At 47.1% G+C, this 17492-nt stretch overlaps 1 protein-coding gene across 1 annotated transcript in view; it reads left to right on the forward strand.

The window, feature by feature from the left end:
- ICE1 (interactor of little elongation complex ELL subunit 1) overlaps positions 1 to 16772 on the forward strand; it is a 56640-nt gene extending 39868 nt beyond the window's left edge. The window contains exons 14-19 of the mRNA XM_032861848.1: positions 232 to 400; positions 3182 to 3342; positions 7073 to 7263; positions 9154 to 9260; positions 14775 to 14873; positions 15713 to 16772. Of these exons, the coding sequence (XP_032717739.1) occupies positions 232 to 400; positions 3182 to 3342; positions 7073 to 7263; positions 9154 to 9260; positions 14775 to 14873; positions 15713 to 15894 (909 nt within the window). The 3' untranslated portion in view covers positions 15895 to 16772. The remainder of the gene's footprint in view (positions 1 to 231; positions 401 to 3181; positions 3343 to 7072; positions 7264 to 9153; positions 9261 to 14774; positions 14874 to 15712) is intronic.
- The last annotated feature ends 720 nt before the right edge of the window (positions 16773 to 17492 follow it).

Here is a 17492-nt window from a genome sequence, read left to right on the forward strand (position 1 = left end):
CAGGCAGCCTGCAGGTTTGGACCTCTTGCCCCCCACACCCGGCAGGGGGACGGGGGTGGGTCACTGGGCTGAGTAAAAGCGGGTGGTTTGCCACAGCGACCGCTCTTCTCTGCTGGCTGGCAGAGTGCGAGGTTCACGGCCCTGCTTCAGTTTTGTGACTTGAGCTGTTTAGCAGACAGAAGCAATTCAGGTGTACGTTACCTTTTCTCTTTTCTTTTTTCTCAAACCCAGCATTTGGCAGAGTGCTTGCTGCACTCTATTCTCTCAGAACTGAGACTTCAGAAGATCTCCATGGAGCGCAATTACATTCACGCCCTCTGCAGAGTGTATGTGGGCATCTGTCGGCAACTTGGGGACTTGGAAAGAGCTCGTTTGTTTTGCTACAGCCTACTTAAGGAAGGTACGTTTAGGTAGCGACATTTCTGTGTTGGAGGCCCACTTCTGCCTTTTTACCTCATTGTTACGCTTGGATCTGTGCTTGCAGCTAAGTGTGCGCTGTATCTTTCAAGATAGCGTTAATGGTTGCGCATTTATCGGAGGCCGTGGGGAGCCTTAGCTGTCGCACGCCCTGCCTGGTTTTCAGTGGGAGAACTGACATGACCTACACGTGCTTCTGTCCACACACACACACGTCCGCTGGCACAGAATTCGGGGTCTCTCATCGCCGCGTGTTTGTCTCCTCCTGGCGTAGTTACTGAGGAGTCAGATGCTGGCAACACGAGGCGACAGAACGATTGTAAAGTCAGGGACACACCCGGTGCTGCATCCGAAGCCGGAGAAGGCAGAACTCCAACGGCGTAGCGAGCCTGGAGCAAGAAGAGGACCAGAGGGCGGGGGCAGGAGGCCTCTCCTGGAGCCCCTTTTCCTTTCCTCTGCCTCCATCCCCATTGACGGGGTGGACCGGGAGTCAGCCTTTGTAATACGACATCTTCAGTGGGAACATTTGTAAACAGAGAAATGATAAACAAATGCAGCTCAATTTCCCGTCAGAAAGTCTTCCCTCGACAAGGTTTTTCATCCTCCTCAGGGAGCTCACAGGGCTTGTGAAGCGGGGAGTGGACTGTGCCCGGCGTGTGTACACCTGTGAGCGAGGCTGCCGTCTGTGGCGCTCTTCCTTTCCTTGCTTCCTCTTTCGTCCCTGGTGGACTCGGCAGTAGTTCCTGGCGTGCTCGCTAGGTGTTAGGGCCTGGACGGTGACTGGAACCAGACGCAGACACGCCCGGATGGTGAGGCCCGTGTTTGCCGGTCACGTGGCCCCGGCGCACAGGGGGCTCCCGCAGTGGCGGCTACTAGCGAGGCGAGCAGCGTGGACCCTGCTGGGCCCCCGCAAGGTTCTGTTCTTGTCAAACACCGCCAGCCCCCTCTCGTCAGGCTCGTGGGGAGCAGGTCTCTCCCTCAGAAGCTATCCCCCCATGTTGTCGGGACTCCCATGGCCTTCCTCCTGCAGGCTCCTGGCTGCTTCTTCATGGTGCTTACCCCCCTTGCCTTGTATCCCGAACCCTTTTGTTTGCTGTCTCCGCTTACCAGATTGTGTGCTCTGTCAGGGCAGGGATTCTGTCTGGTCCCTACTTACCCCTACCCCTCAAGGATGCATTGTACGCAGCCATTGAGGATCTGTTGCTTGAGGGGCTGTGCCGTGGAGGGGGATTTGTGAGACTGAGGGGTCACAGAAGCTCTCCTTGTCGGAGCGGCTTCTGAGCTTGAGGTGTGAAGACACCAGCGAGTGCCTATAAGAAATGTGAGGGAGGGGGCGCCTGAGGGCCTCAGTCGGTTAAGCGTCCGCCTTCGACTCAGGTCATGACCCCAGGGTCCTGGGGTCAAGCCCCACATTGGGTTCCCTGCTCGGCGGGAAGCCTGCTTCTCCCTCTCCCTCTCCCGCTGCTTGTGTTCCCTCTCTGGCTGTGTCTCTCTGTTAAATAAATAAAATCTTTAAAAAAAAAAAAAAAAAAAGCGAGGGAGAAGATGCCGGGCAGATGGCGCAGCATGTGGAGAGGGTCCTGGGGTGGGAGGATTTTCCGTCTCCAAAGCAGCAGGTCAGAATAGACTGTGAGCAGCGTCTGCTTTGACTTCCTTGCTCTGGAAACGCGAGATGTGGCTTCCTGCCAAACGCTAAAAATCTGTGTCGACTGGTTCAACCAAGTTGCAAAACACGGACAGTTTCTTATTAGATCAAAATCTTCATTTGTCGTATGACCCAGAAATCCCACTCACAGGTCCTTATCTAGCAGAAGTGGAGACATAGCTCCCCTAGACTGGTGCTCACATACCCGCAGCATCTTCCCGGGCAGCCGCCCGGAGCTAGAGACGGACGTCTGTTAGCTGAAGGAAGGACGGGTGTGTGGTCTCAAGCAGCTCAGTACAACTTGGCCACACAAAGTGAGGGGCTGCTGAGGTGGTGGCAGCAAGTGGGGTCGCGGAAGCATTCTGCTGAGTCAGGGAGCCGGACAGGAAAGAGTCGTGCTGTCCGGACGCACTGACGGACAGTGGAGGAAAGACAGCTAACTTGCAGTGTCGGTGAGCGGGTCGGGGTTGTCTGTGTCTGGGGCGAAGGGAGGCCCCGGAAGGGTTCAGACCATGGGGTTTGGGAGGATGGAAATATTCTATGTGTTGGTTGTGGTGGGGGTTCTACGTACATGATCATTCATCAGAATTCATCAGACTGTGCTTAAGAGTAATTTATTGTATGTGAGCGACATGTGGGTTAGGTTGACTAAACAAACAAGCCAACTGTGGGAAAGCATTCACAGTAGAAGATTATCATCCATGATGTATAAAAACATCTCTTCATATCAAAAGCCGTTTATGTGTTGCACAGGTGAGTTCCGTCTTCCCAGTGCATAAGAAATAGCCTGAAATGACACTTTTCAAATGGGGAGGTTCTAGAGTTGCAGAAGTCTGAAGAGAGAGGCTTGCCATTGCTTCGTGTTTGGATCTGATAGCTCCTCTCCTAAGACAGTGCTGTGTATGTTTCAAATCTAGTTAAGGAAGGTTTGCCAAAGGGAAACTGTTGGGGGAGAAAGAAGCAGATTTGCACAAAGCAGGGCCTCCTCGGGCACCCGCCTTCAGCGGTAAGAGACCCTACAGGGCACAAGTGAAATTATTAAAATTGGTTCTTAGCTTGTAATTTATTCACTTGATTAGACATAAAGGTTTTTTTTTTTGTTTTGTTTTTTTCTCATAGATTTTCCAGAGTCAGAGAAACTGACTTTGTTCATTGCAAATATGTGGCATGACGTATTTATTTCCCAATCGGTGATTAATAAGGCGATGCAGTTGGTTGCCAGGCAACGTGCTAAAGGAGAGGTCCGGAACTGTTTGAGAGCCTTTCTCAACTGGGAAAAGGTAAGGTTTGTTTTTATTTCTCAGTTGTCAGACCTTACTTGTAGATCTCATATGAATGTCCTTACTCAGTTTTGTGTTTCGTGTTGAATTAGTTCATAGGCATTTCAGGGACGGACTCTTCCTATTGAATCCTTTAAAATACCATTTTAGCCTAAGCTTATGCATTTAGCTCAGGAAATGCGCATAAGGCACTTCGGGAAGGATTGGAGCTGTAGGTGTTTTGGTAATTTACCAAAAATTTTATTTCGTTCACTAATTTATGACTGATGATCATGTAGAATGTATATGTAGGGGGTGGTTCACAGGAGCTGCATAGCACTGGCTTCTGTGGTGGGCACTTGGAGAGCTGAGAAATGGCATTGCAACTCCTTCCTGTTTTGACTTTTTAAAATCTAAATATTGTGTTTTTCTTTTTGATTGATGGAATTTTTATTTAAATATTTTGTTCTTATGTGTTCTTTACCTCTTTTTATGATTTTCTTTGGTAACTGAGTGCTAATATACCATCTAGATTGGTGTTCTTTTATGTTACAGCTGTGGTCTAGTGAGAACCTCTGGAGGTTGAATTGACAGTGGGAAACTCTAAGAAGTGATGTCGAATTCAGTGAGAGGTTGATCTTTGTTTTTAATTTTTTATTTATTTAGAGAAAGTGTGCATGTGTGTGTGGGAGGAGTGGCAGAGGGATAGAATCTCTCTCTCTGTTTTTTTTGTTTGTTTGTTTTTTAAGAGAGAGAGAGTGCAGGAGGGGCACAGGGGAGAGGGAGAGAGAGAATCCCAAGCAGATTCCATGCTGAGCAGAGAGCGTAATTCAGGGCTTGAGCTCATGAAACTGAGATCATGACCTGAGCCTAAATCAAGGGTTGGACACTTAATTGAGCCACCCCGGCGTCCCAACCTTGGTTTGTTTTTAAATGACCGTGTATGAATTTCCTCTTGAAGTTATCCTGGCTTTTGTGTGTAGTGCAGTTTTATATGTCATTTTGCTTTCCATTTTTGTGCTTTTTGATATTAATATTCATTAGACTGTTTTCTTTTTTTTAAGAGCATGAGTGGGGACAGAGGGAAAGAGAGAGATTTTTCTTTTTTTAAAGAGAGAGCAAGAGCATGGGAGGGCACAGGGAGAGGGAGAGAGGGCATCCCAAGCCGACTCCATGCTGAGCAGAGAGCCTGATGCCCGGGCTCAAGCTCACAGCCCGAAGATCCTAACCTGCACTGAAATCAGGAGTCCCAACACCCAACTGCTTGAACCACCCGGGTGCCCCGACTTCTGTTTTCTTATAAGAAATAGAGGAAAGAACTAATGGTAAACAGAAGTTAAGGAGACATTAAAAAGCAAGACCGTAATCATCTTTCCAGCAACTCGTCTAGATAAATAGTGTCATCTTGGGAGATACCATCGAACTCAGGTCAGCAGCTTAGTCAGAAGAGCCCTTCCACCTCGTGTCATTGACCTGCCTCGGTCATGCCCCCTCCTCCCAGGTTCCTGCAGGGCAGTAGCCCCTGCTTGGTCCTCCTGCTTGTACACTGGCACCTCCTGGTGGCCTGGTCGGGGTGAAACCAGATATGGTAGTTTGATGATAAAAGACATTATAAAGAAAATAGAATTTCACTAAATGTGTTTGTTCTATATCATATCAAATAAAAATATAAAATCAAAGGTATAAAAAGTGAGTAATACTTGAGATAAAAATGCCATTATAAGACTTCCAGATTTTCTCTCACAGAATTCAACAGATCAGATAGACAAAAATGAGTAGAACAGTGAAATTCAATAATACAACAAGTAAACTTGAAAGAATATATATTTCTTTGCATGTCTATGGCACATTAATAAAACCAGTGATGAATTTGGCCACATGAAAATTTTAATTCCTAAAAAGTAAAGATTCCATACACTCTTTGGTAGTAATTCCATGAAATCCTCTATAAGTAATTCAAAGATTCCATAAACACTCCTTGAAAGTTGGCATACATGGTCCTGGACAATCTGGGAATGAACAGCAACTCAAAAGTAAGATGAATATTTTAAAAGTCATTGAAAAGGAAAACGTTTCGTACCAAAGATCTCTAGTTTTTATAAAACTTATTAAGGTAGTTTAAATGTTTTCATTATTAGATAATAGAATGGCTGATTGTCATCTTAGAAATTAAATATCTGAGATCCTAGAAGGAATCTAGAAAAAAAGGAATAGAGTTTAAAAGGCAATAAATAGTAATGAAGCAGAGAAGAAAAAAACATGTAGAAAAATTTAAGAAATAGTAGCAAATGCCTTTAAGAAATAGTAGCAAAACCGAGCTCCCAGATCAGATTAATGAAAAAAGAGAAAATAGAAAATATTGAGGATTTCAAAAATGAGAAAGGAAACAGACTCCAGATGTGGGAGAAAGGTTGAGAAGACCACCACCTGCAGCTTTGTGTGACAGGCCGGAAGCTTTCTTAGCAAAATGAAAATGACCAAACTTGGTATTAGAGGTGGAACAGTTGATAAATCAGTTGTTTTCAGTTGTCACAGAAGAAGTGGAAATGTTGATGTATAATTTACTGTGTAAAAAGCATGTGTAGATTCCACTGAATTTTGCCTAGTCTTCTGAAGAAAGTAATTCCAGTCTTTTCCTAGTACGTTTTGCAAGTTTTTTTATTTTTTACTTATTGAATTATTTTTTTTTAATGTAGACTCCATGCCCATTGTGGAGCCCAACACAGGGTTTGAACTCATGACCCTGAGATCAAGACCTGAACTGAGATCAAGAATCAGACATTTAACCGACTGAGCTACCCAGGGACCCCCTGTTTATTTTTAATAACAGAACCCAATAAAAAACAGCATAAGAAAGGAAAAAATTACAAATCCATTGCTAGGTATTTGTCCAAGAGATGTCAAATTAATGTCCACACGAAGACAGGTTATATGCACGCTCATAGCATTTCACGGGTAGCCTGGGCTGGAGAGTGTGGATGTCTGTCGGGGTGAGTGCGTAAGCAGGCTGGTCCCTTACATAAAGGATAACATTCAGCGACAGGAACGAGTTCAGGCTCCCGGGACGTGTAGCATCAAACGTGCACAGGTGTGAAAGATGTTGGGTGAGGAGCCTGGTGCTGGCTGACCCGAGTTTATGAATTTTTGTAAAAAGACTGATATTGAGGGTCAGAGGATTAGAACTGGAAGAACTTTTTCAAAGTTTAAAAAAGTTACAACTTTTCTTCTCTGATTTGAGGTAAAATAAATTTGCATTTCTATCTGTATTGCAGCTTATCTCCTTTCTGCCTGATTAGATTCTGCTTTCTGCCTGGAGGCTTTTTTTTTTTTTTTTTAATATTTTATTTATTTATTTTAGAAAGCACAAGTGTGTAAGCCTCTTCCCTGGGGCAGAGCCAGAGGGAGAGTCTGGAACATGGAGCCCCCAGGCTCGACCTCAGGACCTTGAGATCATGACCGGAGCCGAAACCAAGAGTTGGCATGCGTAATAACCAACTGAGCCACCCAGATGCCCCCTGCCTGGAGTTTTCTTATCTGGCCTACCAATCTCTATGCTTATAATCATTTTAGGGCAAATATTATAGGACTACGATAAACATAGTTCCTATTCAAATACAACTTTCAAAAAGTGTTTTTTAAAATTAAATGATTATTCATCTAATGCTTATTACACTCTTACTTACGAGATGACTAACATAAGATGTGTTATATTTGAAACTCTAAATTTTCTTTTTTCTTTTGCATTTGCTAGAATGCTCCTGTGGATGTGGGTTTCATGGTTTCTAAGCTGCTGTTGACCATACAGTTGTGTCCAAAAACGGAGTTTCAGTCCAGTGAAAAATTTGGGGAAGACTTAAGTGATAACACTTGGGAGTACATATTTGCTATTGACCTGCTCTGCTGCCATCAGAAGTGGATTTGGACACATGATAACATTATAAGGTACAAGGCTGTTGTGCTATCTGAAAGTTGGGTTCTTGAATTGGAAGGTAGGCTGTCACATGGTTGCTGAATTGTGGTTTGAATTGTTTTTGCTCTTGAAGGTTGCTGAAACATTTTACAAGCAACATTTGATTTGGGTAAAGATTGTATAAAAGACATGTATTATTGTTACATCCCCTTGCTTTGTTTTTGTGGTGGCTGTAACTTACTTTCCGTATATTCTGTTACTACTTTCTCTTTCCCAAGGAGCGGTGACCCCTGTGAAGGGGGGGTTTGGGTTCACTGGAACATCCCCAACTCCTAGAGCAGTGCCCAGAAAGGCAGTCCTCCATGACTGGTGTAGGGGAAGGTGTCATGATCAGATCTTAACATTCAGATACTCTGGGAAGCCCGTGTGAACAGACATAGGAAGAGTGCCATGTTAGTGGCTCTTCTCACCAGGTTTCAGGAGGGAGCTTAGTCTCAGGCATCTGCTTTATGTAATGAATCCGCTCTTCTCTATGCATGGAGAATTCTGGCACTAGCCATATTTATCTCTGGAAGAACAGGAGGTGGGAGAGCGGAGAAAACCGTCACTCAGGTGATTATTCCATAGGTCTTAATTTTCTTGGAAGCCTGATTGAGAAAGACCGATTTAAAGGAGTCTGTGGCATTACAGAGGATTCACAAAGGATTAATAGTCCGTATCCTGGAGGTACTTGAATGTGTTCTGTGGAAAACTGGGCTCTCGTTTCCTCCTTAACACTAGGGACAGATTATGTGTCTAAATGTCAAATGATAGGGAATTGAATTATGGTCCTGCCACATTAAAATAATCGCTGTAAGTGGATGTTTAGATATTGACATGGGAGTAGCTCCCATGCTCTGCTGGCTAAGGGAGTGACGGTGTGGTGTGTCCAGTACTGTCTGTATAAAGATGTGAGTGCCTCCTGTGGGCCTCGTCTCCTGACTGGGAGGAGCACAGCAGGCAGGGTGACAAGTAAGTCCACCACAGGTGGTTCTGGGCACCCCCGCTGGGGGTGAGGACGGAGTGTTGAAGAACGGGATCCGTGCCTGAGCCAGTGCCGCACCCGGAGCCCAGAGTGCTGTGGTCACCTCCACTGGGTTTATACTGTGCGCCTAGAGAAGTACAGCGAAAGGAAAGTCCAGAATTAGTTGAGTAATGTTATCTGAAAATGTCTCAATTTGAGGTGCTTTTAATTTCCCTTTTTTTCTGTGTGTTGGCATTTAACTTTTTAATACTATAAATGCCATATAAGAAGTAAATACACTTTGGAAGGAAGAGAAAGCAAAGAGGAGCTGGCACTGTTTTCAGTCAGTAGAGAGTTTGTAAGGTGTGGTTTGATTGTTGCCTCTGACCTCCACACTCCTCCGAGGACATGGCAGAGGCTTCTAGAACACAGGTGCCACATGCATGTTTGGAACGTCCCAGACTCCCACCTCTTCCAATTCTGTGACTTGGGGACATTGTCTGGCATCCCTGCTCAAAGCCTTGTAGAAGGGGTGGACACAGAATAAAGGTCCAAGCCTATAGGTACTTGCAGCTTCTTTTAAGTCAGTGTGGACCCAAGTATCTGAATGGTTGGAGAGTGTGCGAGCTTCCTGTGTCTGGTCTCTTTTTAACCTAAAAAGAGTCTTCTTCAGAAGACCTTGTTCTGGGGTGCCTGACTGGCTTAGTAGAGCATGCGACTCCTGATCTCACGGTTGTGAGTTGGAGCCCCACGTTGGGCGTGGAGCCTACTTAAAAATAAGTAAATTAAAAAGAAAAGTCCTTCTTTATCAATTGTCTAATTCTTATGGACCATTTTGAAGTTGTTGATATCTGAGTGACGGTGAGCATGCAAGCTTTTCACGCTCGTGTATGTATATATATATTCTGTTGTTTTTTAGTAAAGAGCTGTGGCCTGTAATGGATAAGTGGATAAAATACAGAAAAGGACATGCGAACATTGCATATACTCCTGATATTATTATAGCATCGATACTGAGGCTGATCGGTGAGTTGTCTGTTTTAATAAAACGTTTTCTTGTTACTGATCACATATGAGTGGGGTAAGTGTAATAAAGGTTGCTGACCAAAACCTCCCGTAGTGACGGTTTCTGCCACCACCGTATCAGATGCATTCGCACTTCCTTCTCCTCGCTCAGACCCTTTCTTTATAGATTAATGTTTTCTCTGACTTTGTCAGAGATGAGGTCTTCATGCGGTTCACTGTACACGTGACTGAACGTGTGCTGCTTGGTTCCACGGGGACACGCACGTGCACACATGCCCAGCAGCGCGTGGAATTGCAGTCTGAGATGCTCGGGACTCATTCAGTGTCTGTAGCGTGCTGTGTCCTGCTCGTGTACCACGTTCTTCTCTGCTGGCCCAGGCAGGGTCACATCATGCAACTCCAGGACTAGGGACTAGCCTTGTTTTCCTCCAAGCCCATACACAGATTTTAAATGGGACATAGGTGCTCTTCCATCTTGGGTAAGCAGGATCTCTGGGTTTTTGGTTCTGTTCCCTGTCGCCCATACTTTTTTATTTTTTATGTTTACTCATTTTTTCCTCCTTGCATCATCTCTGACGAGTTGCTCTCCAGACCATGCAGAGTTATCACTGAGGAGATCTGTTAATTTTTGGAAGGCTCTTCTTACTTTGAATGGACTTCTCCATCTCTAGCACATAGTCCTTGCCCCCCGAGCCACCCCATCAAGGCTCATCTGATACCAGTGTCGTAGCCTGTCAGATCCTAGAACATACTCACCGTGGCTTTTAAGTGTCTCTGGAGTTTAGTTAGAGCTTCAAGATAGTACCACTTGAAGGAAGGTTTGCGAATATTAAGTTATCTAAGTAAGACCCGCAAGTAGATCTGTCCGTGACGTGTACGTAACGGCTAGTTAGGTCGCCGTCCCAGTAAATTGGCGTTGCTGCTCCGTGCACACTTACTGAAGAACGTGGTGCTGAGTGAACGTGCAAGATGGTCCAAGCAGCAGCCTGCTCTTAGGGAAGACCTCTCCTTCCCCGGGATAGAGCCGGAAGTACACCTGGGGGGTCACCAAAAAGAGAGCCTGTGGGCCAAGGGATTGCTGGAGACGGTAGGGGAATTGGAAGAGATGCCTGCAAAGGCAGCTGGAGGTGTGGAAGTGGATGAACCGCTCCCTGGGGGGAACGTCTCAAAACATAGTTTGCAGAGTCCCTTATTTCCGGAAGCCCTGAGGAACAGTTTCAGCCCTCGCCTGGAAGCAGTAAGGACAGAGCAGGGCTAGGGGCAGCATTCTCAGCAGTGCGCTGGCATCCGGACGTCTCGCTCTGCTTTCAATAGCCTCTTCTCTCCAGGATTCCAGAAAAATGTTCATACTTGGAAATGGCATTTTAAATTATAGAACCTATTTGAAAATTTAAAAAATTGGGAGGTGTTGTTAAATCCATAAATAGATCTCTTGATCTAGATAGATAAGGTATCTTTGGAATCTTGAGAGAACACGATAAACTTTTTGAAGTCACACTTAGGAAATACGGTGTGATTTTTGCTGTTGTTTGCAGAGGTGTTTGTTTACAGACACATACGTGTTGGCCGGAGCAGGAGAGGGGACGGGTGTGGGAGAGCAGAAGGCTGCTGGTCACTTCTGGTGACTTCCACGCAGTCCCTGGGCGTCCACGGCAGAGCGTCAGCCTCATGCGTGAATCTCCCGTACATTTGGCTCTCAGGGGTCTTCCACATTGGCTGGATGTCCAGATTGCCTGAAAAGCTTTTTAGAAGATGTGTGTGTGGATAGTGACATAATTAAAGTCATACATAGTAAGTCGTATATTACGGGAATAATTGACAATACATAGTTAACAGTATTGCAGGATAAAATGTTAACATACAAATATCGAATGTGATCCAGAGGGTGGATAGCTAGGAGGTGGTGATGGGGAAAGTGAGAGCAGAGGCAGGCCTGGGGAGCCTCCTTAGTTCTGTAGACAGGAGAGGGCTGCTGGGACGGCCGGGCTGGCCATGGTTCCGCGGGCTGGGGCTGGCCAGTGGTGGCTCAGCTTTGCCTGCTTTGGCTGGCTGTCCACCGAAGCGATATTCCTGGGTGATGGGGCGGGGTGTGGGTGGATGGCCGAGGGTGGGGCGCAGAGACAGGCGAGGCCTGCTGGCAGAGTTCTGAGGAGTCATGTCAGGGTCGGATGTGCATGGGCCCGTCTGCACACCTGTCAGACTTGGGAGCTGGAACTGTTTCTAAGAAGATAGTCCATTGGAGAACTTCTTGCGGTTTCTGAAGCTGACACTGAAGAATTTAGCAAGTAATTAAATTGCTGGGCTGTGATTTAATAATGACCGAAATCACTAATCATTCATAAAATAGAGGAGTTAATGTTTATTTTTATTTCTAGATTTGCAAATCCCTAACTGGATTTTCACTCCATGGGAAATAAAAGACGCTTTCTGTCAGAGCAGGTCTGTGTTGTCTGATGCTGGATAGGGGTGTGAAGATTGCTCTTGGCGAGTGTAGGATTATTAGATCAGGGTCTGACATCTTCAATGATGACGTGTTAGCGCATCTTGTAAAGTGCATTGCTGTGGGTTCAGGGGGCCATGAGAAGTGGAAGAACCTACCTCGGTCAGGGCAGACGTGAGCTTGGAAAGGCTCAGCCCTTGTTTCTGGGGTCACACCATGGGGAGGTGGCAGAGCGGGGACCACAGTTCGCATGCTGCTGGATCAAGTTGAGTGCAGGGCTACGTGGTACCTTTTCTGCCCCCAGAGAGCTTGTGAACTAGCCCTGGCCCATCTGGTCTTGACTGGATCCTAGAAGCTAGGAGAATACCGTTTCCCACAGCAGGTTTTCGTGGGGCCAGGTGAAGTAACCATTGTTGATTTGTACTCAGTCTCTTCCCAGGCTTGTTCCCTTTTCTTTGAAATTCTCTCAGCACACTTTTCCCTCGGGATGTCTGTATCTGCACTCTTGAATGAAAACCCTGGTGGCTACACGGGCACCTTCCTGGCTGGCCCCCAGCTGCCCTCCTCACGCTTCCCTGGGTGCTGGGCAGTCCTTAGACTTGGAGGTTAAGTCCACATTTCTTACTTGTTGTGTTTTAATGTGGCTGGGCCACCCTGGACTCGCATTCCTTCTGTAGGAGGACTTTCCTTCCCATGTAGTGAGCAAATTTGTCCATCATCTTTGTCATCATGTATGTATGTTTTTTCCCCTAAGCCACCTACCTCTGAGTTATGACTTCCTCTTACTATAACCCTGATAGCTCCATTAATTTAAATCACTTACAAAATCTAATTCATTAAGCATTTTTAATTGAAAGAACAGAAGCCATTTTAATAGGGTTCTCTATTACCTGAGGTTACACTCACATCCTACGGCCGGATGAGCCCTATCTGTGTTTGGCACACGCCCGTTCCTATCTCTACTGCCACTAACGGTTTGAACACCCCTGGTAGATTGTCTTGCAGGACAGATCTGGGGACATACCATTACCAGTCTGATCCGACTGGAAGCAGATAATTATCTGCTATTGAGTGATCAGTAAGTGAAATTCCTGATCCCTGGAGTACAATACTTTTCAGCCTCAGTGAAAGATTTACCAGAAATTATCCAGATGTTTATAGTTTCACACTGGATTTGAAATTTTCCAGGCATTCATCCATCAGTAGGAATTTATGGAGCGTTTGCTCTCTGTCATAGCATTTAGGGTGCATGTAACCAGCGCTAAGTTGGTTTTTCTTGGGGATAGTAAGTAATAAAGGTTTCTGTAGTGTCCTCGGCCTGTTTCTCCATATTAGAGAAAGAGATGAAGCTGAGGGCCTGGGTTCACATACAAACCTGAGAATGTGTGTGGTACTGAGAAAACGTGCATACAGAACTGTGAGATTGCAGGGTCCTGTCGTAAGAACCCAGGAAGAATGTGGTAAGAGTGCATCCGGGTGTGTCCAGAGTCCTCTCCCCATGAGACAGAGAATGGGGCCTCGGCTTTGAAGCAAGCTCGAGTCCCTGGATCCTGGGAATGAAGGAAGGACCGGGTGGGTGGGAACTAGCTGGTGGCCTCATCTTGTTTGCGTTAGCCTTCAGTTGGCTTTCGCTGCCCCCAGTGAGAAACCCCGGAGCTTCTGTCACTCCAGGTCGTATCTACCAGGTGTTAACGTGTTCAGGATTGAAAATAACCTGTAGCTATTCATTTAACATTAATAACAGTAAACCATTGTTAACATAGACGACATCCTCCATGAGCAGTATTTGCCCAGCAACAACAACGGTGAGGAGAACGGCATTTATCCTGTCGCAGACCTCTTCACTGTCTGGTTCGTGGGCCTCTCTGCGCTGCACTCGGGCTCCTTTAGTACGTTGTTTCGGTTGAAGTGTGTGAAGAAAATCCAGTTTTGTATGGAGCTGATAAAGGAAGAGGAGTATTTTAATAGCCTCTTCAGATCATTGTGGATGTTCTTCGACACTGCGTTGAACTTCCACAAGGGGGAACTCCCGGAAGGCTGGATGCAGCTTGAAGTCTGAACCTCCCCAGGGAGTCTTCTGCTGAGCTGCGTGGGGCCCTCGCAGTGCGTGGAGGTGGCCTTCTGCCCAGTCGTGATTCTGTGACTTCCTCCGCGCACTTGGAAAATACTGATTTGCATAGGTCCTCCAAATAGCAACAGGATGGAGAAAACAGGCGTTGGTGTCATCACTGATCTCATCAGATTTTTGACGCTGTCAAGCTCTGGGTGGCTGATGGAAGGTTTTCCAAAATTCTGGTTTTGCTTAATTGCTCACGTTTTATCTTGGACAACAGCGATAAATGTCCTTGCAGGGACTAGGTTCACTTTATTCATTTTTGAGAAAGTGTCTGTCTTGGTCTGAAGAGCTGTAGTCAGTCAGTCATTCTTTCAGGGAGATGTGGGTGTTGCATGGGGGAGCGTCCTGGTCCCCTTCCCGTTCCAGCAGCTTCCAGGTCCTGGGCCCCGGCTTTCGTGCCGTCCGTCCGGGCCCAGCCCTGGGAAGAAGGCAGGTCACTTCCGAGTGAACGTGCTGGTGGTGTGAAAATTGTTTTGACCCTGAGGACTCGGGGGGTCTGCGAACCACACTCAAGTGCCGCTGTGCTTCTCGGCCGGGTCAGAGCGGCTGTGGGTCGGACTGAAGCCAGGCCTGCTGGGCAGCGGCGCGGGGCTTCCTGGAGCCTCGCAGAAATCCACCATTTCCCAGTGAGCCTGCGGCAGCCAGTCTTTCTCCTAAGTTCCACTCCTTGTGATACCTTCGCTGAGACAGCCTGCTGCTGTCGTGTCCTGAGTGTGAGAGAGAGCCGGGCTGGTTGGTCGCCTCGGTCCCCACCGCCCCCAGTAAGATACATGGCACTCTGTGGGGTCCCGGTGCCTCACGTTTTAACCTGCTTTCATGTAAGAAACATGTTCCCATTTGAACTGCAGGATCGTTCACGTACACGGTGTTACAGGAAGGAAACCAGAATTTTAGAGCTTTACGAGAAGTTCACACTTCACTGAAGGTGGCTCGCGTTTTGGTTTCCTTGTGTCCTCAGGTCGCTTAGGCCAGCTGGGCTTGAAGGAGGGCTTCCCGTCCGCCGTGAAGAACATCAGCTCCGTCATTGGCATGTTCATCCAGCACGCCCGGGACGAAGGTAAAACCTCTGTTTATTGAAGTGGTTTTCGAGTCCCTTGCGTTCCTCCTGTTGCACCGCATCTGCGTCTTTCCTGCGTGCGGTGCTCCGTGCCCCCCTCACTGCCGCGCGGTTGCGGGGATCGGCACGCGGCCGCTCGGCCTGCGCGCCCCGCGTGGGAGCTGCTGTGGGTTTTCTGGTGTGTGGTTTGAATTACAATTTAACTAAAATTTAGCTGATTTTAATTAAGTAACTTCTGAAAAGACTTCTGCGAAATGAGAAGGCCCTCACGGCAGGGTCTCGGGCCTGGCTGTGGCCCTCCGGCCCCGGCTGGTGCTCCGGTGGTGCACTGTGGTGTGGGGGTGCGGGGACGGGGACAGGGGCGGGGCGGGGCGAGCTGCGCCTCCCCGCAGGGCTGCGTTCCTCGTGTTCAGAGCCCACGAGTAAACACTCCCACTGGATGGCCAGTGGAGTCACCACTTGGACAAATGCTTTGCGATCCACATTTTATGGAAACTCTCGAATGGAGTGTGATCCTTCCAGAGCTGCTCCGGGAAGCTCTGGCACGGGTCACACGAGGCTGGGAGCTTTTTGGCCGCGTGGCCTGTGCTGACTCTGCCAGCTGGGGGCCAGGCCAGCACTGGGGCCTGCACACAGCCCTTCTGCTCCTCTGCTCTTCTGTTTCTTTCCATCTGCAGATGTGTGCTTAACCCATTTTTTCATTACAGGACTTTTCTTTCATAGTTTTCATGCTGGCAGAGGGTGTCCTGTATGTGAATAGTGATTTAGTGGAGGACAGCATGAACATTTGAATCACAAGCATCTTCTTGAGTAATGACAGATATGAAAATTCCTTGCAGATATCCCGTGGGGCATCCAGCTGGCGGCTGTGTACGCGCTCTGTGATTTGAGTCCCAGCAATCCAGCGGAAATATCCAAGATCCTGGAGGCCTGGCGCCAAGAGACCGCGCACAGTGTGCCCTCCGCGGTGCTCAGCTGCCTGGAGGAAGTCAGCTCACTGTGCGCGGAGGAAGTCGGCTAAGCCACCCCGCGCCCCGCGTCTAGAGAAGTGCCTTTACATATCTCGAGTACAAATAGATGAGTCAGCTCACGGAGCACAAACTGAGGTTTCAAAAGGAAAGACATCGAAGAGAGAAAATGCCCAGAGGCTCTCCTCACTGTGGCGAGGAGACAGAAGCCGGCCGTGGCAGGGCTGCCTTTCCCTAAACCGCATACATTTCACTTAAGGCTGTTGTGATTCCATGACGTGGGTTGTATTATTGTGTCTTGGTCAAACAACAAAAACTTGAACTTAGCCCTTTTTTGCTGCAGAAAGTGTCCTTTAGTCGCTTTTTAAAATTGAGTGGCATTTTATAATGAATTTAATATAAAGGCATGGATTTGGTTCCTAGGCTAATTTTGAACTTTGCGCTGAAATGATTGACTCGGGAAAAATAAGCTGGCTGAGAAAGAGCTAGAAGACTCTTCGGCTGTCTTAGCTGGAAATGGGCTTCAAAATTGTTTCTCAAGGTATGGTGCGCGACTGGTCAGAGGAGAACCCAAGAGAACCTTAGAGACCCGTTCTAGTGCATCATCTTCCTATCTCTGCAGGCCCTTCAAACCGTCACTGTGTCAGGACAAGGAGGGCTGAAGAGTGGACGTTCACTTGCAGGCTTTGTGTCAGCGACCTGTACATAGACGATTCAGAGACGCGCAGGAGGTCTCTGTGTGTGCCGTGTATATATGGACCGTGCTATAATGTGTTTCACATTTGATGATATTCCACTTTCGGAATTTTAGTATTTGTACATAGAAAATGGGTTTAATAACTCACCGTGGTTCTGATTTGTCTTCTATTCATCATTTCTTAAAACTCTTGTATGTGTTTTTTATAATAAAAAATTAAAAGTAAGCCATGCACACGATTGTTCTGATCAGTGAAGGGTGACACTTGGCATTCCTTGTACTCTAACCAAAGACGGAAAATTCTCCACTCTAACCAAAGACAAAACGGCCATTCCAAGTGATAGAAATATGCTACATTACCACTGTCTAGCGGGTTTCTCCGAGATGCTCTTAGTGACGTTGGAAACCAGATGATTACGTACTGATTGGCCCTCATGATTGGGTTTGTTTACTTACAAGTACTGCTGCCCTTTAAAAATTACATTTGACAACTATTTTGCTACTCCTGCCTCGTGTTTTTAAAGTAATTATAACAAACATAATTGAGATTTATAAATAACTCTGCATTGCCCTTTGGAAGCTCTTTGTTGTTTGTTGGTGTGTTGTTCTTTCTTCCAGTGTTTGCTGAGTATGTGCTCGTGCTAGGGGCCTCGCTGGGAGGAGCCAGAGAGCAAACAGCAAGGGCCCAGTTGGCAAAGACCTGTGACCTGCTGGGAGAGAAAATCCTACCCCCCACCCCAGTGAATGAACAGTCAGAAATTGTAGTAAGTGCATGGAGGAAGCGTGGAGCTGTGCACTGGAGTAGTAGGGGTGACTCCTCTCTTTCTAGGTATTGGGCAAGGAGGGTCCCTCTGAGGAGGCAACAGGTGAGCTAGGGCCTGGGAGGAGGGAGCTGGCCCTGAGAGGAGACAAGTGACCGTCCCAGTCCGGTGACTGGCTCTGAAAGGGAGGAGC

The sequence above is a fragment of the Lontra canadensis genome, unplaced genomic scaffold, assembly GCF_010015895.1.
Source record: "Lontra canadensis isolate GAN:19392208 unplaced genomic scaffold, GSC_riverotter_1.0 scaffold22, whole genome shotgun sequence".
NCBI classification, from domain to species: Eukaryota; Metazoa; Chordata; class Mammalia; order Carnivora; family Mustelidae; genus Lontra; species Lontra canadensis.